General features: G+C 35.5%; 1 protein-coding gene across 3 annotated transcripts in view; it reads left to right on the forward strand.

Annotated features, from left to right (window-relative positions):
* ADGRV1 (adhesion G protein-coupled receptor V1) overlaps positions 1-23,133 on the forward strand; it is a 536,680-nt gene that overhangs the window by 56,461 nt on the left and 457,086 nt on the right. For all 3 annotated transcript variants that reach the window (XM_085014024.1, XM_021085376.2, XM_085014023.1), the window contains exons 10-17: positions 6,894-7,070; positions 9,575-9,798; positions 14,386-14,512; positions 15,466-15,651; positions 16,397-16,577; positions 17,553-17,716; positions 18,996-19,119; positions 20,119-20,385. In XM_085014024.1, coding sequence (XP_084870150.1) covers positions 6,894-7,070; positions 9,575-9,798; positions 14,386-14,512; positions 15,466-15,651; positions 16,397-16,577; positions 17,553-17,716; positions 18,996-19,119; positions 20,119-20,385 — 1,450 coding nt within the window. The remainder of the gene's footprint in view (positions 1-6,893; positions 7,071-9,574; positions 9,799-14,385; positions 14,513-15,465; positions 15,652-16,396; positions 16,578-17,552; positions 17,717-18,995; positions 19,120-20,118; positions 20,386-23,133) is intronic.

A 23,133-nucleotide genomic window follows, 5' to 3' on the forward strand; every position in this document is an offset into this window, starting at 1 on the left:
GATCAGACATGAAACATAGGTCAGAATATAATGGATGACATAATGGAGTAGCATATACACTGTTTAGCGGAGGGGGGTACTTGGGAGAAAGAGAGCGAGAGCTCTGCCGTTCTATTGAGTTAATTTGGGAAACTGACATAGGAATGTGGTTTGTACACTAAATATGTTTTTCATGCAGAGAAGGCATTCCAGAAATAAAAAAGCGTTATGAGAAAAATTGTGTAGACGCATAAATAAATCTGTCTATTAAATGTAGGTAGAATCTTTGGATTTTCATATGCTTAAGAGGAAGAAAGAAGGGCTCTATAGTATCTTAATTTTTATTCATCAAAGCATTTTTTTTTTATTGCCAAAGTTTGAAACATCTGCATTCACTTATGCTACTATGGTTAGATTTTCCATATGGTTGGTATTGATTGAGTCTGAAAATTAGAAAGCCAAAAATGGGTGCTTATCAAATTTTGGTATGTACATAAATTTAATACAGAATCAGTAAGAATGGATCAATAAAGAAAGTACAGTCTATGTCATACTACATTTTGCTAACTGAAATATGTATTAAATGAAATCTCTTTTCATAAATTTCTTTGAATCCTGCCATTTTAAAATTTGTATCCTATTTTTGCTTAGACTCTACTTTATTATTACTTTCTCCGGAGTTTCTCCTTTCTATATACCATTCTTTGCAAATTAGGTCTTCCAGCTGTCTTTTATGTGTTGAACATCGAGTTTAGCAATACTAACTGCTTTCTCCACTTGTTTTTCCTGCTCCTTGGGACTGTTTTTGCTGAACTCCTGAATTATCTTCATCTCTTGCCTTTTACTTCTCACATTGTGTTGAGTTTTGTTGTAGTATATCTGTCCTTAAGTATATGTGTAGAAAAGGTATGTGCACGTTAAAGTTTATGAGTCTTTGAGCAACTGAAAATGAAATTTTGCCCTCACGTTGATAGTCAGCTTGGTAGGAATTTCTAGATCAAAATGATTTCTTCTTCAGAACTTGAAAGGTAATTGTCTTTAAGCTTCCAGAGTTACTGATGAGAAATTTGAGGGGGAAGAAATTATTTATCTTTGTGGTTAACTTGTTCTTTATCTCTGAAAGCTTTTTTGTTTTTTTAAGATCTTTTTAGCATTCTGAATTTCAGAGGGCTGTGCTGTACCTTACTCAGCACTTGGTGCGGTGGGCCCTTTTATTCTGAAGACTCTTGTCTTTTTTTTTTTTGAGCTGGGCCGCTGCTCATGCTTATACTATTCGTGCATGAATTGAGGACTCCTAGTGGAGGTGTCTGCTGGGTGGTCCGTTGTGGGGATATATGATTTGTCACTGTGTAGGGATGCCTTTTTGCTGTATGCCTGCACATAGGGAGACCTTTTGTCAACATTCCCAAAGGCTCTGTCTCCAGTGGTGAAAGATCTGCTCTTCATCTTTATCATTTAATTTTTTTTTCTTTTTTGGCTGCACCCATGGCATATGGAAGTTCTTGAGCCAGAGACTGAATCCAAGCCACAGCTGTGACCTGCGTCATAGCTACAGCAATGCTGGATCCCTAACCTGCTGTGCTGGGCCAGGGATTGAAGCAGCACGTCACAGAGACAAGCTGGATCATTAACCTACTGCACCACAGTGGTGACTCCTCTTTATCTTATTATTACTTCTAGTATTCTCCTTTATCTTCTCAAAATGGGGAAGTTATGATATGATGCATCCTTTTGTTTATGAGGACAGCCCACTTTTTGGAGGACTCTTAAACTTCTCTTCTTGGGGTGGTGGGTGAATAGAACATGGCATCATTCACAATTGTGACTGTTCCCCATGAAGCTCGTGGAATGCTTTGTGAGATGACTGGCTGGATGTTGGGGATCTGAATCTGTGAAGTGGAATTTAGCAAGTGGTCAAGGCCATGGCCCTGGCCCTGTTGAGCAGGAAGTTAAAGTGGTTAGAATGCTGCCATTAAGGAGTTAAAGATCCACTGTTGTCACTGCTGTGGCTTTGGTTTGATTCCTGGCCCAGGAACTTCTACATGCTACAAGTGTGGCCAAAAAAGAAGAGAAGAGGGAAAAAAAAAAAAAAAACCCAACAAACTCCGCAAGAATTCTGCCATTAGAGAATTCTGCAATTAGTGATATGTTTAGAAGGTTTTAAAAAGCTTTATGTTTAGCCTCATACAAAAACATGTCATAACTTTTTAAAGTTGGTCCTTTGAATATATGGGAATACCTAGTAATTTTACCATTTTGCATTTAGGGTAGCATTTCTCAAACTTAGAAATTTTTAGGTGTCTCTAGGAGATCATAACTTGTCAAGTAGAATTTCAGAATTTATTGCAGGTTTTTATTTTTGGTGTCAGTATTCTCCCTTACCTCTGCTGTTGGTGTCCTTTGGATACAGAGCATTTTTATTAATAGATATTGTCTTAGTCAGCTTGGGCTGCTATAAAGACTACCACAGACTGAGTGGCTAAAACAACAGACATTTACTTCTCACGGTTTTGGAGGCTGGGAAGTCTGAGAAGAGGGTGCAGGAGTAGGGGGTTCTGGGGAGAGCTCTCTTCCTGGTTTCCTGCCTTTTTGATGTGTCTTCGCATGGTGGAGAGAGAGAGGATGCAAGCCCTTTGGTGTCTCTCCTTGTGAGGACACTAATCCCATCCTCAGGGCTCTGCCCTCATGACCTGATCATCTCCCTAAGGTCCCATCTCCCTGTATCATCACATTGGGTATTATTTCCCCATTTGAATTCCAGGGGAGGTAAGGAGGGGAACACAAACATTCAATTCACAGCCTATGTTTAAGGTTTTTTTTTTTTTTTATCTCAGCATTCACTTCTCTCTCTGTCTTCAATCTTACGTAGGTCACTACTCATATAAGAACCAAATTAGTAAAACAAAGGATGTGAAGCAGAAATTTCACATAGTTGCTTTCGCTTTTTTAGAGGCTGGGGCATCCTGGAATTACCTGTAGTGGCTGCAGTGATGTGAGTTTGAGAGTCGATGACGTGGAAGTGTTGATTTAAAGAGAACTTTTCTGTTTTCCACTTCTGATTTTGTTTCTTACTCTATCTCAAAACGAGTTTTTACTGTGGATAGAGACCTCCCCCTATCTATGCCAATATTACTAATTTTTATATTAAACTTGCAGTCTTTTGGAAATATCTATCTCTAGCCAAGTAGCTACGCAGAATCCCTGTGTAAAGGGATCTTAATCCCTTATTAAGAAAATTCAGCAGGTCAGCTGTTACTCTAGGTATTTGACTTTGGCATTCTGTATGAACTTGACAGAATTGATTTTTTTTGGGGGGGGGTCTTTTTAGGGCTGCACCCACAGCATATGGAAGTTCCCAGACTAGGGGTCACATTGGAGCTGCAGCTGCTGGGCTATGACACAGCCACAGCAACATGGGATCCGAGCTGCATCTGCGACGTACACCATAGCTCACGGCAACGCCAGATCCTTAACCCACTGAGCGAGGCCAGGGGTCGAACCTCATGGATGCCAGTCAGATTTGTTTCCACTGAGCCATGACTGGAACTCGGACAGAAATGATTTTTAATGACACCTGAAAAATAGGAAAAACTTGAAGCATGTAATAGCTGAATTTTGGTGATCCCAGATTAGAAATCTATGTGCACCACTAACTCCAGACTTAGTTCTTTATCTCTTTCTGTATTCAGTTCAAAAACAAAGGTCTTACAGTACAGACAGTCAATTTAACACTTTCGGAAAAAAGGGCATTATTAGTCACTGACATAATTCCTTAAGGTTCAGAACAGCTGTAGGCTCTGGAAGATTGGTTGGAACGAGAAGATTGTGTAGTTTGTATAGTACATAATGGACAAGCAACTCAAGAATAGGAGGCATCAGCCTCTGCATGGAAAACTGAATGAAAGTGAAGAAAGGAGAATCTGAGACATGAGCCCCTCATTCTGCAGCAGCCTTCTCGGCTAATACATTAGTCTGAGATACAGCTTTTGGCAGGCATGGGGTTACTAATGTGCTGTCCCAGTGCAAACTGTCTGAAAGCAAAGAACGACTCTTTATGAATGGAGTAGTTTGATTTAGCAGATGCTTAAACAACTCAGACAGAAAGGCTTAGAGACTAGGAAATAAGCCACGGAAAATTAGCATTTTCCCTTTGATTAGATCATTTCGTAGCCTTCTATATCTTCTTTCTTTATATTTCGAAAATGCTATCTTTAGAATTAATTATGTAACTGTTTTGATAAGTATAATTAGAATATGATTTTTTTCCTTTCTTTTTGAAAAGTTTTGAAGTAAAGATATATCGAGTTTTTTTTCTTGATGTTTTAAAAGGTATTATCAGTTTAGCTCTCTGTAAATTCATAGGAATGAGTGTTTACAAACATGTTTTTACACAGGAATGGTGTATTTTAAAAAAGTGTTTGGGAGTTCCCGTTGTGGCTCAGTGGTAACAAAGCTGACTAGTATCCATGAGCATGCTGATTCGCTCCCTGGCCTTGCTCAGTGGGTTAAGAATCTGACATTGCCATGAGCTGTGGCATAGGTTGCAGATATGGCTCGAATCTGGCATTGCCGTGGTTGTGGTGTAGGCCGGCAGCTGCAGCTCCGATTCAACCCCTATGTGCGACGGGTGTGGCCCTGAAAAAAAAAAAAAAATCTTTGCCTCCTACCAAAGCACTTTATATGCCATTCAAATATATATATATATATATATATATATATATATATATAATTTTTAAATTTTTTGTGCTGTTTTTAAAGAAAGTACATATATGTATATGGTATGAATATTTTTTTCTATAGAAAGAGTGACAGGTGGTTTTAACGCTCTTTACATTTTATTTATTTTGTAAAAATAAATGCAAAATCCTGGAGAACCACATGTTTTATTTTGCTAGACTTAATCTGCGTACCAATATTTGGCAAAATTGGTTAATTTCTTTTTTTTATTTTACTTAAATGAATATTTACCAAATATGGAATTTTTGATAACTTTATCTTGTATTTGATTTTCAAAGCACAGTATGTTACATTTAAAAGGCATTTACTGGAGTTCTGTTGTGGCGCAGCAGAAATGAATCCAAATGGTATCCATGAGGGTGCGGGTTTGATCCCTGGCCTTGCTCAATGTGTCGGGGATCTGGCATTGCCGTGAGCTGTGGTGTAGGCCTGCAGCTGTAGATCTTCTTCAGCCCCTAGCCTGGGAAATTACATATGCTGCAGGTGTGGCCCTAAAAAGTAAATAAATAAATGGCATTTACTTTTGTCCTTAAAATGTGTAGTGTTCATCATAAAATGTGAGCATCTGTACAAGATCAGTATCAGTCCTCTACGCCTGTGAAAACTCCACCCAAATCACAAGTCTTTACTGGTGGTTACTTAGTGGCCTCGCTTCCACATTATAAACTTTAACAGAAGGCTCTAAAGAGTGAGAGATCCATAATGTCCTATTGTGTTCACAATTGCTTTTTAATTTAAATTCTACGCTTTTTGCCATCCTGTAATGATGGTCTATTCCTACACTCATGTGAACACTGTGAGCTTTGAGAAGATGGCTTTTGAAAAGTTGAAATAGTAAGATTTCAAAGGTTTGTGATATATCAGGATTTTTATTGAGGTTAGTTTGTTTTAGAGGGATAAATCAACAAATGTTTATTGTGTAACTGCTGTACTTTCAGGACCATGTCATGTTTTAGGAAAACACTGCGAAGGACACAGACCCACAAGAATTCTTTAGTTCCATTGGGAAGTAAAAGCCTGGAGCACCCAAATACATGATAAGCAAGCAATATGTGAAATTTAAAATTAAGCTGTAAGTTTAATGAAGGTAGCAGTAGAAGTTCAGAAAGAGGAAGAAGAGGGCTGGAGAATCCCAGAGTATCTTCATGGGAGTGAGCGATAATTATCTGGTCTTTAAGAGTGAGTGCATTTTCATTTGTGAGGTAATGAACAGAGGCCATTCTACAAGAGGAGAAACCATGAAAGTTACTCTGGATGTCATGTTCATTAATTATAGAGACACTGTATGTTATATGTGTGCTATATTTCTTTAAACATAAAGACATCGTAAGTCACATTTGGAGTTCCAAATGGTCTTCTGGTAAGGAATTTTCTCTGTTAGAGGAGTGGGTGATTGGACTGGAGGTGTAGGCCAGTGGAAGAGAGGAAAGAGATGTGGGCAACTTTCTGATGCTTGACTTTACGTCGGTGTGGTTGAATATAGGCAACAAGGAGGAAAAGCAGATGGTGATTTTGTTGAAGCTCATAAGAGGACATGGAAGAGATAGTACTTTCTATTTGGTCCAGTCTGTCTGTTAGGTGTCTCTGTGACATTTGTATCATATGCAGTGGCAGTTAGTTATAAAGATTTTGCATTTGAAGGAAAGATCCAGAGATTACTAAGCAGAGGTTATGAAATTATAAGATAGAGATTTTAAGAAGAACTTTGGGGAATGATAACAACTGAGGAGATGAAAGAGCTCGAGGAGCCACTGCAGGGGGTTGAATCAAGATTGTGAATTGAGTTCTCATTGTGGTGCAGCAGAAACAAATCTGACTAGGAACCACAAGGTTGTGGGTTCGATCCCTTGCCTTGCTCAGTGGGTTAAGGATCCAGCATTGGCGTGAGCTGTGGTGTAGGTCACAGACGTGGCTCAGATCTGGCATTGCTGTATCTGTGGCATAGGCTGGCAGCTGTAGCTCCGGTTAGACCCCTAGCCTGGGAACCTCCATGTGCCATGAGTGTGGCCCTCAAAAAAAAAAAAGATGGTGAATTAGGATGAAGGAGGAGGCAGTTACCAAATTATTGAAGCCCTTTACCTATGCATGCTTTCTTATCCCATGGAATTAAGACTTCAAAAATTTTTTAAAAACTTATTTTCTTTCAACCTTTATAGTGTTTTCTTTCTTTGTTATAGTTGGAAACTGTGGAGTTGGTGAATATCATTCCCCCAATCCCACCTATAAGTCCTAGATTTGGGAAAATTCGAAACATTTCTTTAGTGGTTACCCCAGACATTGCAAATGGAGAAATTGGCTTCACTAGCAATCTTCCAATCATTTTGCATGAACCAGAAGATTTTGCTGCTGAAGTGGTAAGTAGGTTTTTTCTTATTGATGGGACCTAATGGGTTTGAGACAATGTAGAGACACTGTTTTTATGTTTTTTGTTTTTGTTTTTTTTGGTAAGGTTAGTTTATAGAGTTAACAAGTCTTGAAAAGCTTCACCATATACAGCAAGCCTTCAATAGATAATTTGACATAAGAAACTGATTTGTATGTGATTTTTCATCATCTTTGGCTACATGTGATAGAATAAAATGAGAATTAATTGCTCCCAGCAGAAATAGGATATTTTTATATGACTGCTTTCAGCTATTGGTATGACATTTGTTAGAGTGATAGTCAAATGCAATTTTTTTTAATTGGCCAGGTCATATGTAACACAAGAATCCTTGACCTTTTTCATTTCTGAGCACTTATCATGCTTGCCTTGGTCAGGACTGGGATGGCACCCTATGTTTGGTGGAGGAGGATAAAGTTGTAGAATGCCTAGTCTTAGGAATTTATTCATTTCTTTATTTGTTTTTGCTTTTTAGGGTTGCACCTGCCCTGGAAGTTCCCAGGCTAGGGGTCGAATTGCAGCTACAGCTGCTGCCCTACACCATAGCCACAGCAACATAGGATCTGAGCCGCGTCTGCGACCTACACCACAGCTCATGGCAACACTGGATCCTTAACCCACTGAGCGAGGCCAGGCATCGAACCCGCAACCTAATGGTTACTAGTCGGATTCGTTTCTGCTACTAATGAATGAGCACGGAACTCCTAATTTAATTTTTATGTATATACATTTATGTATAGTTTTATTTATATATATGTAAATTATATACTTTAAACTAGGGAATTTCTAATTACATATATGTATGTATATAGTTTTATGTCTATGTAAACTTCTGCACACACACGTACAAGCATGCTCACATATACAGCACCCCTCCTTGCACCCCACCCTGCTTGAATTTTCCTGCTGTCTGTCTAGGGGCCATGCTGACCTTTGGGCTTACTGTTCCCTGAGCCACAGTCAGTCCTTAAGACCCTCTTCAAGTCTTTCACACTTAGATTTGATTTAAATTGTGTTGCAGGTCAGATCAGGAATATGAATAGTTGTTTTTATTATCAAAGCCTCATATCAAAACATGGTGACCACAGCTTCCTTTGCATATATATTTGATTTGTAAATTGGCAGAGAAGCTCTCATTTTCCAGATGGTTTTGATTTTTTGTATTTTTCTTAATATACTCTTTTCTTCTAAGAACTAAAAACGTTTCATTTGTTCTGAAAGAATGGGTTGTTTTTATTCATTTATCTTACAAACCTGTACGTACATTTACCTTTTCATATTTTTCCCTAGAGGGAAATTAGCTTCTAGGGCATTTTGGGCTCTGTAACCTGCGTTCTTCCCTCTTGGGAAATAGCACAAAGAGTGAGAATTTCCCTTTGTTCTCTTTGTCCCATCAGCAGCCTTGGCCCTGCCCACTCTCTTGGAGTGATTTAAGGGCCCAGTCCTTTCTTACTTTTTCTGTCTTTTCTGAGAATCTTACTTTGCTCACTAGTCTCTAAGCTTGACCATTGCTAGCCAGATCAGAAGAGTTAGTGAGGAAAATGCCTTATGTTGAAGATGATCTGTGTTAAAGGGTAAAGAACAAAGGATACCTTTTATTTATAAGCTTAAAAAAATAGCATTCTTTTTAATAGGTACTATTAAAATTTGTTTATATTCTTTGAAAAAACTTCATCATGATCTTTGGTGATCATTTCATTATCTATATTTAAAGTGTAATGCAGTTAAATAAAACTACCAAATACCATTTGTTTCGGAATTGTTATAATAGCTTCCATTTATGTAGCTCATACTATGGAGAGAAACTTTTACCTTCTCCATAAACTTGCAAAGCAGGGAACTACTAGATTTGTTTCACATGTGAAAATTGAGGTCAGAGAGGTTAAGTAACTTGCCCATCATAACCCAGAGTCATGATTTGAGTATCTGATTTTTTATTGGTTAGAAACATTTCTTATTCTCATATGTATTTTTGTCTTAAAAAATTCAGATATTAGATTCCAGTTTTTCGAATGTCATTTCAGGATGCATTTTATATAACCATATGCTTTCCTCTGTTTAATCACAGAAGTCTATTTTTCAGTTTATATTGTGATATTAGTTTAATTATTTTTTTGTAGACCTTCTGATGGAAATTTAATCTTTAGCCAGATTTTTCTATGTTTTCATGGTCCTTTGGTTTTTAAAGTTAATTTTTTCTTGTTAAGATAAATCCTGGCTAAGGCATGTTTTGGGTGCAGGAAATCTTGTAGATAAAATTGATTTGGAAAAACTAATGTAAAATAGTTTAAATCTGAAATTTTTGTCATTCTTAAGAAGAACTTGTTCAATTGTATTTTTAATTTTAACAGTTCATTGTTTTTATGTATACTACATAAGCATTCACAAGATGTGATTATGCAGCAATTCAAAAGCTTATATAATATGTGAGCATATATTTCAGAAGAAATTTTTCTGTTTTCATCTTTTTATAAGATATGCATTCCCTTACATCGGGATGGAACTGAAGGCCATGCTACTGTCTATTGGAGTTTGAAGCCCTCTGGCTTTAATTCAAAAGCAGTGACCCTGGATGATATAGGACCCTTTAATGGCTCTGTTGTATTTTTATCTGGGCAAAGCGACACAACAATCAACATTACTGTCAAAGCTGATGACGTTCCGGAATTGAATGAGACGGTAACACTCTCCCTAGACAGGTAATAACCCATTTAGGTACTGTTCAGTTACATTAATAAATGTTCAAGTTCTTTGAAATAATTTTACTTTGTTTTAATTCTTTTCTCCATATAATGTAGAAAGAAAAAACTTGGACGATAATGTTATGCTGATCTTCCGACTTTTCTGCTATTTGTTGATGGCTTCTGGTTAAACTATGAATATCATGATATAGTGAACTTTTACCCTGCTATTTATTGTGAAGAAACATTAACCGAGAATTTCTGGAAAGTATTAGAAAAATCTTAAGCATTGCTAATATGTTGCTATGTTAAAAAAATAGGCAGCAACAAATCTAAAATGTTAGGTTAGACACACAGCTCTGCTGGCTTCATTTTCATCAAGAAAGAGGATTAGAGGTTTTTTGAGTAAGTCAAAAGAAAGCTTTAATCTTCAAATAATGAAATTCTGTTTTTATGTGGAATTTAAATATTGAATAGTACATATTTTACAGAGAATAAAAAATACAATCTTAAGGGGTATTTTTAAGTAATAATAAGGATTTTACTTAGCATTTCTCAGTAGATAATTTATTTTAAGAAAAATCATAATCTCTCAAAGAGAAATTTTTTCAGTAATGCAGAAATTTCTAAAAATGAAAAAATACTGTTTAATTGATGTTAATTAAAAACCAAAGCTAAGTTTATCTACTACATAGATATAGTCTATATATTAAAGTTGATATATATTAGAGAAAGTATGAATTGCAGAACTCTTATTTTAAAAACAGTAAAATTCATAGATGAGTTCGGTAGGTTTATCTTGTACTATATTAATCACGATTGAGTAGTAATAATTATTTTATGTACCCTCTGGTCCTCTCCAAATTTTACTCTCAGCCTCTTAGAGAATTTACTTTGTAGATGTATTGTGGAAACGTTTCATAAATCTTATGAGTAGTTGTTTTTATTTTTACATAAAAGAAAAATGCAGAGTGTAGGGAACAATTTGTTGAATGTCTGCTATTCACTTTGTTTTCATGATCTCATTGGGTTTTATTACTTTTTTAAAAACGTAAAAATTAATACAAAATGAAACAAAACAGGCAAATGTAAAAACCCCCCAAAGCAAAAACCAAATGTAGCACATATATATATACACACACACACACACACAAAGTTTAAATAACTTATGGTTTTAATATATATTTTACATTAAATCTTAAGGAAAAGTATTTCATATGATGAAAACAATTGATGAAACCTAACTAAATGTAAATGGAAAATTATTACTTTTTCACTTATATGCTTTTTTTCTTTAAGTTAGATTTGATTACTTATTAAATCAGTGGACAATCTTAAAAAAAAAAAACTAAAGAAAAATGGACAGCAATTATAAACCAAAGATATGGCAATCTATAGGAACTTTGTTAGCTCAGCTTAGACTTTCTGCTCTGAACTAAATATTTAAATAATGATATAAATTATATCTCTGTAAGTTTATGGAAACTATTCTTTATATTCTTTCAAAATAATTAAATTTTATGTAAACCTTTTAAATTAACTAAATATAATTTTAAGTATTTTTTTCTTTTTCCTATGAATAAAAACAGTACACAAGGAAGTACAAACCATGAGTAGATAATTTTAGAAATTATTGGTTCCTCTCTTTTCCAAATACTTCAAAGGAAAGCACTTCAAATTTATACCAAAATGTTTTAATTCAACTATTAACTAGTGCATGCTTATATTATCTCAATTGTGCGTGAACAAATTACATTTAAATGTTCTAAGACATATTTAATGAAATAAATGTGTGAATTAAATTTCCGATTTGAAATAACATTTTTGTCAAAACCACCATCTCAATTTTGCAAATTTTTTACAAAACTAAAATGAAAGAATGAATGAGTGCTAGTCTGATTATACTGTTACAATAAAATATTGCAACAAAAATAATTAACTTTATTGTGATACCATTTATAGTTTTCACTTAATGTCAAAATCAAATGAAAATTATCTGTATTTTAATGAAATATAAATAAAAATTGCCTTGGTACTAAAAAATTTTTCATACTTTAAATACTATACTAGTTAAAAATATTTTTTTGTTTTGTTTTCTCCAAATTAGAAACAATTTCATTATGCCAATTTATTTCAGAAAAATTTGTGATACATGTATAATATAATGCCTTACTTATAGTGTTGACTTTAAAAATGAAATACTAGGATCGTACATTCTGTTGTGTTTCTTAAGGCTGTTTGAAAATGCATCACATTTGGCAATTTGGAAAAGTGTTTATATTTCCCGACATAAATTATATTTTGTCATAATGAAAAATACAGTTGTATCTTTTGGCTTTTTGAATATATTCCTGTGCAAATGATGAAAGATATATTTCTCTTCTGGTAAAGTTGTATTTTTTCAAATAACCACTGGCTTTAGATCTGAGGACATGGTTTTTTTTTTTTTTGAAACCTAATTAAACCTGCCAAGTAATTATAAGTCGGACTGAATGAAATTTGCTCAGCTGCTGTGGTTTTGTGAGCATGCACAGTGCTTGGCAGGCTCCAGCGCCTTGAAACAGGTCTGGAAAGGAATGTCTTCAATGGGTCTTGACATGCTGGCTGGCCATGGGGTCATCTTCCCTAAGTGGGAACTGCCCAATCTCTTGCTGGCATTTGTCCATAGTAAAGAACCCAGTGTGCGGTTTCCTTAAAGAGAATATGGCTAGCTCTTGCAGTGAGCGGGGTGGGGGAGGTGGAGAAAGGCTTTCTTTAGCTTTATTTTTACTCTGCCATTCACATTTCCAGCAGCATTAGTGAGATTTTGGGAATAGTATCTCCTTTTATCCCCCCTCCCACATTTCTTTCTGTGTTTGACAGGGTAGAAACTGAAAGGTTTGTCGTGTATTTTGGGTAAGTGTACTGAAGAGTGTTTTGTTTTTAGTGATTCACCATTTTGCTTTGCAAGCCATTGTTTTGGACAAGGCTGCTGTTTTGTGTGACCACCAGTCTTAAGATATTTTGCTTGTCCATATGCCTGTGCATGCTGTGTGTGCCCCTTTGATTTTCTAATGATAAGGGGAGCTTATCTGGTAAAAGTTTTGAGAATTTACGTAATTATATGTTTTGAAGAACTTAAAATTTTTAATTTACCTTATAGTGTGTGTATAACCAGGAGAACAGTTTGTGTCCTTTGCATGTGAGATTCTCAATATCTTTTATGAATCCTGTGGTTTGTTTAACTAGGAATTCAGAATCAGTTCTCCGATCTCTTGCACTGCTTTTTGAGTGTATCTAAGCAATTTCTTTCCTACATTTTCTCAGTTGTTAAATAAAGAACTTTTCAAAAATTTGCCTTTTTTTCCACAAAACGGTAGTATATTTTAGGAAAGTTTAAAAATAAATTCATTTGTTTAATGGTCAGCATGGATTTTTACATTTCACATCTTGATCCTGTTTTCTTGTCTCTTAGCTTATATGGACATAGGAAATTAATTAATGATATCATTGATATAAATGTAACATGGGCAAATTTGCTATGAAAATCATATGACTGCATTAATAATATAAAAAGATAAATGTCTTATTATTTCTTATATCTTCTCTGGCCGCTAGTATGCTAGGTGTTGGTTATCAGACTCCACAAGCTGGGGAAAGATGTTAATTTCTATTATACAGAAAGTAAACTGTCCTTTCTGCATATTAATTGTGGCTGCATTGTAATTTTGAGGTCTGATCAGAGGTACTTTTTGATTCAATAGAAAGTGACATTTGGGGAAAGATTTAGAACAGCTTGCAGGATTGAGAATTCTCAAAGAGTATGCTGGCTGTATGCTGGCTTTTAAACCCTCAGAGTCTTACAGTCCCAGTTCCTTCGATCATTTTAACTATATACAAAAACCAGAAATAAAAAAATCTTGTTCTGTGTTCTTTTGAGATATGTATAGGAATTGCTATAGCATGTCATACATTTCAGATACATTCTTTGCCTTTTTTGTGTGTTTATATGCTACATTTTCTTTCCTTTTATGATAAAATGTAAAAGGTATGAAGTATGAAGTGAAAATCAAGAGTAGAATCATATTAAAGGTCACAAAAGTATTTCTAAAATCTAGTCACAATTTTTTGTTTATTTTTGGTCAGTGTATCTTGCTTTAGTCCAAATGGTTATCCAACTTGTATTCAGTTGGTATAGTCTTATGTAGTGAGTTTTTAAAGAAACTGAGGTACATGTAAAGTTAAAGCAATTTCATTTAAATTATTTTTAAACTATGCTACAAACTAAATTTTTTTAAAACTGGAAACAAATATGTAAACTGATACTCCTTTAAAAATAAATTTAAACCTTTGATTAATATATTTTTGGTATACATATGCAGTGTTTGATGTTAGTCAGTATAAAAGATAAATGAATTCAGAAATAGGAGTTCTTCCATAAATGTTCTGAGTAAAACTGTTTTGAACTTATGTGATTTTAATACACTGAAATCCAATTTAAATTTTAACTCTTAATAATGTTCATATTCTTTATCTGAAAGTGTTGTAAATATTGTAAATAAGACTTGAAAATTCAGAAGTAAGACTATAGGTAGTGGGTACCTTTTTTCCTTCTGATTTCGTCAGGGTCAATGTGGAAAACCAAGTGCTGAAATCTGGATATACCAGCCGTGACCTAATTATTTTGGAAAATGATGATCCTGGGGGAATTTTTGAATTTTCTCCTGTTTCCAGAGGACCCTATGTTATTAAGGTAAGTATGAAAGAAACTTGAATCTACTCCGTACTTACAGCTTCAGAAGAACAATCTTGAAGGATTTTACCTTCTATGGAATTCACCCCTGCCCCATGCTTTATATGCTGCTTTACTGGCCAGAAGAAGACATAATCATTGATTGTTATAGTCATTGTAGATAGCATAGAATGAGGACCTTCTATGTTCTAGTCACTGTTCTAAGCACTTTATAGTTATAACCCCTAGTCTTCACAATGACTTAAAGAGATCTGTGCTGTGTTTCACATTTTATGATTTTTTTCTGAAAAAGAAACATATTGGCATTTCTAGTTGAATCTTAGACAAACTGCTTAAAGTTGTGATGCAAATCTATTATTTTTTTAATACAATTTTGAAAGGTTACTTTTCATTTACAGTTATTACAAAATATTGGCTATAATCCTTGTGTTGTACAATACATCACTGAGACAATCTTAGACCCAATAGTTTGTCCCTCCCACACCCTCCACCCCTATATTGCCACTCCCCCCAACTGATATCCACTAGTTGGTTCTCTATATCTGAATCTACTTCTTTTTCTTATTTTCAATTTGTTGTATTTTTTAGATTTCATATATAAGTGATAGCATAAAGTATTTGTCTTTCTCTGTCTGACTTACTTCACTTAGCATAATGCCTTCCAAGTCCATCCATTTTGCTGCAAATGGCAAAATTTCATTCTTTTTAATGGCTAAGTAGTATTCCATTGTATATAGGTACCACGTCTTCTTTATCCATTCATCTGTTGATGGACACTTAGATTGCTTTCTTTTTTTTTTTTAATGATTTTTATTTTTTCCAGCTGATTTACAGTATTCTATTAATTTTCTGCTGTACAGCACATTGCTTTCATATCTTAGCTATTGTAAATAGTGCTACTATGTTAATATTGGGGCACATGTATCTCTTTGAATTTTTTGGCTTTTTTTAAGGAAGGCGAATCTGTAGAGCTCCACATCACCCGATCCAGGGGAGCTCTGGTTAAGCAGTTTCTACACTATCGAATAGAGCCGAGAGATAGCAATGAGTTCTATGGAAACACAGGGGTACTGGAATTTAAACCTTCGGAAAGGGAGATCGTAATCACCTTGTTAGCAAGATTGGATGGGATACCAGAGGTACAGGATTTTATCTTTTCCTTGTGCTTTTGTAGAAGGTTGATAATATCTAGTATGTTATCAATATAAATGTTTTGAACATTGCCAAGGAGATATAGGAAAGGAAGTGGACAAGAAAGGATTGAGAAGTACTTATGTTTGAAAAATTAAAAAAATAAGCTTAATAAAGATGCATTCTACTTTGAATTGTCCATGTTTGTCCTACAAGAAGCAATACCAAACAGTCTGGAACTTTCAGGGCATTGTCAGTTTTCGTCTTTTTAACTTTATATATATGTTAAACCTTATTTTGTATAATCTGTGTTAATTCAACTTTTAATGATACTGTTTTGAACTGAAGAAATATTTCTGGAAAATTACTCTTTTAAAGGAAATACATTTAAATTTATGTTAAAGGAAGCAGATACTGTTTCATTATGTTTGCACACCAATGCATAAGTAGCTTTTAAATTAATTTTATTTTATTTACTCTCAATAGTTTAAACGTCATCAGTGATGAGGTCTAGTTGCCATACCATTTTAGTATAATATCATGGTTTATATTTTCCTTTTTTGGGTAATTTATACCTGGGTATGATGTTGGAAAAATGTTAAAAAAAAATTTTTTTTTTAAATCAGCTTAGTCCTTTCAGTGAGTAGTATGTTTGTGAAAAATGGACAGTATTAGTATTCTTGAATGTATATTTTCTATTTGCTCTGAAAATTTCAACTTTCTCTTTTCCCTAATTTGGCATGTTTATTTCAGTTGGATGAACAGTACTGGGTGGTCCTCAGCAGCCATGGTGAACGGGAAAGCAAGTTGGGAATCGCCACAGTTGTCAACATAACGATTCTAAAAAATGATGATCCTCATGGGGTCATAGAATTTGCTTCTGATGATCTCATTGTTATGATAAATGAAAGTAAAGGAGATGATACCTATAGTGGTAATTTATTCTATTTCTTATATTCTAGTACTGTTTATGGAAGAAGAAATTAGTCATTTTTTCATTTATTTCTTTAGTAAATGGCTATTTTTAATTGTCTGTCTGCCTTTGAAATTACATGCAGTGCAGGGAGTTCCCATTGTAGCACAGCAGAAATGAATCCAACTAGTATCCATGAGGATGCAGGTTTGATCTCTGGCCTCACTCAGTGGGTCAGGGATCCGGCATTGCCGTGAGCTGTGATGTGGGTTGCAGATGCAGCTGTGTTGCTGTAGCTGTCCTGTAGGCCGGCAGCTGTACCAATGGTTTGACCCCTATCCTGGGAACTTCCACATACTACGGGTGTGGTCCTAAAATGAAAAAATTACATGTACTGCAGCAATTGATGTTTTTAAAAAAATCGTATTGAAGATTGTTCTTTTTCTCACATAGTATTGTGATGATACTAATAACTTCAGTTATTTTTTGATTTCATTTAACCATATGTGGTAGAATTCAAACACTCATTCTTTGAGTTGAGTCAAATAGGGAAGACTCGAAGAGTTACTGCTAGGAAACTCTTACAGTGGCATGAAATGAGAAGTAATTTATTTTTAGAGCTCATGAAATGAGAAGTAATTTATTTTAATAATTAAATTAAGTCATTTAATTTAATAATCACCTTCAAGTGTGCCGCTTCCTCTAGCTGCCTTTAACAGATATCCTTTGCTATAGGTATACCTAATTCATCACCATTCTCTTCCTTACACTGAATGACTTTTACAATTTCAAACTGTGATAGAAAAGATCGAGTCCATTTGTTTTATCAATTGTATATCTACAGAGGGAAGACTACATTGGTACATTTGTATTTATATGTTGAGGCAGGGCTGAACAAAAAGAGGTCTTATTTTTACTTTTATTTGAGCAATTTCTTATCATTTAAAAATTGTTTCATATGTATTCATGTATGCTATACCCATTTGTATTTCACAGCTCTTTATGGTGTAATAAGAAATCGAGGCAACTTTGGTGATGTTAATGTGTCATGGGTGGTTAGTCCGGATTTCACACAGGATGTATTTCCTGTCCAAGGGATTCTTTTCTTTGGAGATCAGGAATTTTCAAAAAATATCACCATTTACTCCCTTCCAGATGAGGTAAGTGTTACATACATAACTCTCTTTTTGATGCTTAGTCGTTATTTTTATTAAATAATTAAACATTTAGTAAATTTATTTTGTCATGAGAGTATGTGGTAAAAGAGCTCAGGTATGGTAATGTCTGACTATAAGCTGAAAAGTGTTATTTTTGGTATCCCAGAAGGCATTTTTGACTATTAGAACTGATAGTCACTGGTGACATTGCATAGGATTCCCAGTTGTGAGAGAGGTTAAGTGCTTGGTTTGTACAAAGGTAAGGGCTCCATCTGCCATGTATCCTGTGTTGCACCCTCAGAATCAGGACAGTGGACAAGATGGACAGTGGACTGAAGGTAATGAAGAGAAGCAACCTAGTTAACAATGGGGGTGGACTTTTCTGAGGGGAACTGTGCTTTGAACAGGTGTGGAAGCCTGTCCCCTTCTTTCCTTCAAACTTGTGCCTTGAGAGGCAAAATTCCAACACTCTCCCACTTAGGATGCAGAGAAGACCAGCTCACATGAATGAAGTGAAAGGAATCTCATTTTATTAGAACAGGGGAATGAGGTCTTTAGGATAGACTTCGGTAAAAAGTAAAATTTGTAAGGGGCTTTTGAGAGCTGGCCAAACTTTTGTTACTGTTATGAACTCTGTTCTGAATGTGTCAAAAGTTATTTTTCTTTTCCATTTTTTCCCCCTTTAAAACAACATATATATATATCCAGAGTTCCCTTTGTTGCTCAGCGGTTAACGAACCCAACTAGGATGCATGAGGATATGGGTTCAATCCTGGCCTCACTCAATGGGTTAAGGATCCAGTGTTGCCGTGATCTGTGGTGTAGGCAGACATGGCTTGGATCCCGTGTTGCTGTGGCTGTAGAGCAGGCTGGCAGCTGTGGTTCTGATTTGACCCCTAGCCTGGGAACTTCCATATGCCGGAGGTGCGGCCCTAAAAAACCCAAAAAACAAAAACCAACATATCTCATTTTCTTACAGAAATAATATGAACTGTGTAGTATTTCTGTTTTTAACTTATGTAAGGCAAAATATGTATATTTCCATTAAATTTGATAGTGAGTCAGAATAAAGTGGCTATTTGGATGAATGTACATTAAAATTTTGAGGGGATCTGAGTCCTCCCTGAATAATTTAGGGTGGTTCTACCTCAAAAATGGAAACGAACATTTATACTGTTATTTTAATAAAGCTGTTTTTTAAAAGAGAAAAATAATTTAGGAATATGTAATGGAATTATTTGTATAAATCATCTGACTAAAAACGTGTAACATTTTTCAAAAGATTCCGGAGGAAATGGAGGAATTTACTGTTATTCTACTTAATGCCACTGGAGGAGCTAAAATAGGAAATAAAACTACTGCAACTCTAAGGATTACAAGAAATGATGACCCCATTTATTTTGCAGGTGGTATTACTATCTTATTTGAGTTCGCATCTTTCTTGAAGAGTATAAAAATACTTTTTTTCAGTAATTATTTTAAGGGAATATTTTCAGTAAAGCAAAATTGTTGCTTATTGAAATATGATTCCATAATTTGTTTGGATGATCATTATTTAATCTCTCTGGCATTTTAACAAATATTTTTAGGGATCTTCTGAATGTACTATTTTGTTAGCTTTGTTCTTTTCCCGCTTTTAAATTCCAGGTTATTTTCTTTCCTTTGTGCAAAAAAAAAAAAAACATAAACAAAAAGAAAACAAAAATGCCCTCTTCCACATAATCTCTTCCAGTTCACAGTGCAACCAGTTCAGGGTACTTAATGAGTGCTATGATAACTATTCTTTAATGGACATATTAATTAAGATTTCCCCTTTCTTGCCACATTAATGCTTTCTTTAGAACTGCCTTTTGCTACCTGAGACATCTTTCAGTTTCATTTGGGGCACTTAATTAGTGTCTAATTCTTTCTTAAACCATTTTTTGCAAGCTGTTTAATTTAGAATTGTAGGAATCTTTTAAACCCCTTGAATTTTATTAATTTTCATTCTTAACCTTCAGTTAACACGTACTTAAGGAGTTAGTCATGTGTTCACCTTTCACCTTTCTGCTAACTGCTATGGCAAAAATAAAAGTTAAGGTATAAGCCATCTAGGCCTCTTCTCAAGGAATGTGTATGGTGCAAGTTTGGAAATGAAGTGTATGAAACAGTAGGCAGAGGATTCTAGATAGTATGCAATTGCTGACAAATTGGTCGGTGAAGATAGTGGATTCTGTAGGAATCAGGGCAGGAGGAGGGCCATTGACTGAAAGCATTCAGAGGAGACCTCATTTAGGCATTGAGTCTTTAAGTAGAGATATGATGGAGGGCATTTCTTGTGGGGGGCAGGGAGAAACTTACGTGATCTGAAAATATGTGGATAGGATCAGAAAAGCTCACACATCCCTTCTTTATGAATATTTCAGAACCTCGTGTAGTGAGGGTTCAAGAAGGTGAGACTGCCAACTTTATAGTTCTCAGAAATGGATCTGTTGACGTGGCCTGCACTGTCCGATATGCTACCATGGATGGGAAAGCTACTGCCAGAGAAGGAGACTTTGTTCCCATTGAAAAAGAAGAAATGCTTGTTTTTGCAGTTGGAAGTAGAGAGCAGAACATATCTGTATTCATTAACGAAGATGATGTCCCAGAAACAGATGAAGCCTTTTATATAATCCTCTTTAATTCAACAGGTAACTAAATTGTATTTTTGGCAGATCTGTTGTTTCAGTGCTGTCACCTGTGATTGTTTGAGAGCAAAATACTTTGTTTCATTGCTTTCTTGAGGGAAGATGTGAAGAATATATATGTGTTGAAGCTTCATGTACCTGGTATACCGTGTGTCATTATTTTTGATCTTTTTTTCAAACTATAGCACATGCAGAAAATGATGTTATATGAGCAAAAGAAATCTAGCTAAAGCTATGTTAGGTCTTTTCTAGTTACCCAACAGCTTAGGGCTTTAGTATTCTGTAGCCTCTTTCCTCCCAGCAAGGTGCTAGGAGCTGCTGGGAGCATAGTGGTTGGGGAGCTGCAGTCTATAGCTGGCTGAGCCCAACTGGTTGTTTGATAATTTTCTGTAGCTATAGCCATAGTGAATGACAGTTTACAAGGGGGAGAAGATAAGCTCTTTATTCTTCTCCATGCTATAAACGAATCAGGCTGTTTTGACCCCATTACATGGGCTGAGACTGTTTTATCCCTATCGTTAGCAAATTGAAGGGGCTATAGTTTCTTTTGATATTTTATTAAGAGTACAAAGAGTGGAGTTCCCTGGTGGCTCAAGTTAAGGACCTGATGTTATCTTTTACTGCTGTGTGTTGAGTCACTGCTGTGGCGCAGGTTTGATCCCTGGGCTGGGAACTTCCACATGTCATGGGTGTGGCCAAAAAAAAGAACAAAGAGCTATTTTTTTCTTTTAGATTGAGTTTAAGACATGATAGTCTATCATCGCTGATGATATGAGTGCTCTTTTCCTATATACAAGGACATTCTCCTACGTAACAACAGTATAAACATTACAGTCAGGAAGTTAATACAGTCATTGCCTCAGACCCCATTCACCTTTCTCCACCTGTCTCCATAATGTCATTTCTAGCAATGATCCTTTCCCATATCATGCATTTAATTTTTAGGTCTCTTTAATCTCTTCAGTCTGGAATAGTTCCTCAGTCTTTCCTTGACTTGCATGCCCTTTATAATAGAGAAGATTACAGGGTGGTTATATTGTAGAATGTCCTTCATTTTGGTTTGCTTGATGTTTCTTGTTATTAGATTCAGGCTTTGTATCCTTGGCAGGAATTTCATGGAAGCAATTTTGTGTTGTCATCGTACCCCTTCAGCTGGCACATGATTTTGTTTTGTCTCTTTATTGCCATGTTCACTTTGACCACAGTTTAGTTGGTGACTGCCAGGCTTTTCTACTGTACCTTTTGTTCCTTTATAATAAATATTTTGTGGGGAGATACTTTAAAACTATGGAAATATCCTGTTACCCATCAAACTTTCAGTTTTTTCATTGATATATTTATCACTCTGGACTCATAATTTCTATTTAATGCAGTGGGTTATATTTTACTCTTTTTATTTATTTTGATGGTCAAATTATCCCAGATTTTTCCTGTTCAAGATGACTTCTTTGTCTTTTTTGACATATCCCTATTATACTTTGAGCCTTTTCTTACTTCCTGGCACAGCAAGTTGTTCCAAACTCATTTTGCACTTTTCTTGTCACAGCCTTGAAATAGCCATTTCTTCAAGAAGCCCTGGTTCCTCTTAGTGAAGAATGTTACTTACAAACCAGGATCTTGGCACTCAGTGTGCTAATTGTTATTGATATTATGCTCTTCTTAGGCCTTCTTACAGAGATAGGGAGTGTAAGTATGTATGTATTTATGTATACATACATATATTAACACAGCAGTTATGTATACAAACACACATTAACATCCAGCTGTATACATCGAAGACCATTCATTCATACCAATGTCTCCATTTCTATCCCGTATCACAGGGTTCATTTTGGTTTTCTCCCTTTTCATTTTTATCCCACTCTCCTCCGGTATCATGAAATCCAGTTCCTGTTATCTTGAATATATTTACTTATTTGATCAGTTCTCCCTGTGTGTAACCACTTTCCCATCGCTTCCTTCACTGTCTTCCCACAGTGAGACTGCCTTTCTTAGCTCGCTGGGGTTCCAGGTTCCTGCCTGTCCCCCATGTGGATGCCCTCCCACTGCCCTCAGACTCCAGCATCACACCAAGCCTTCCTCCTTTGGAAAGGCCCTCCTTACCAGGCAAGGGCTCTGACCTTGTGCCGGGTTTCTGTGGGGCCCTGCCCCTCACGCCCAGCTTGAATGCCTACTTTGCACTTAACCTGTGCCCCTTAGACTGAAATACTCAGAAAGAAGAGGAGGAAAAGAAAGAGACCACTTAGGTTTGTGTTGTGTTTATCCTTCTCCCTGTTCCTTTGTTTCTCTCTGTGTCTTTCTTCCTATTCTTCTTCCTCTCCTTCTCATTTTTTCACAGGATTTAACTAAGAATACCAGAAAATAAAGGCTAAGAGCTATCATCTGGTGAGGACAATTTTAACTATGTAGCATAAGGAACACAAAAGAAATTTCACAGTTGCAAAGACAAAAACAAAAATAAAAAACCCCAAAACATCAGTAGTCAGATCTTAGAGGAAAAACATTTTGGTGAATCCACTCAGCCTAAAGTTTAAATGAAAGGCATCATTACAGATGAAAATAATTTCAGTGAAGTAAAAGTGCAAAACAGAAAGTTTTGCTGTGAGGTATAGGAAGTTGATGAAAAAATGACCCTGTCTTAATAGCATTTACTCTGGAAATAAGTTCCTAATGCCATCTATTAATCTGATATAATTCTGGTAAAAATTATGTCTCAAGCATGTGTGGGGTCAAAATGTCACTGGAGTTAAA

This window comes from Sus scrofa, chromosome 2 (genome assembly GCF_054392235.1).
Source record: "Sus scrofa isolate SSC_HxYL_T2T_F1_AM1 chromosome 2, Sscrofa_HxYL_maternal_Yorkshire_Landrace_v2.0, whole genome shotgun sequence".
Lineage (NCBI taxonomy): Eukaryota > Metazoa > Chordata > Mammalia > Artiodactyla > Suidae > Sus > Sus scrofa.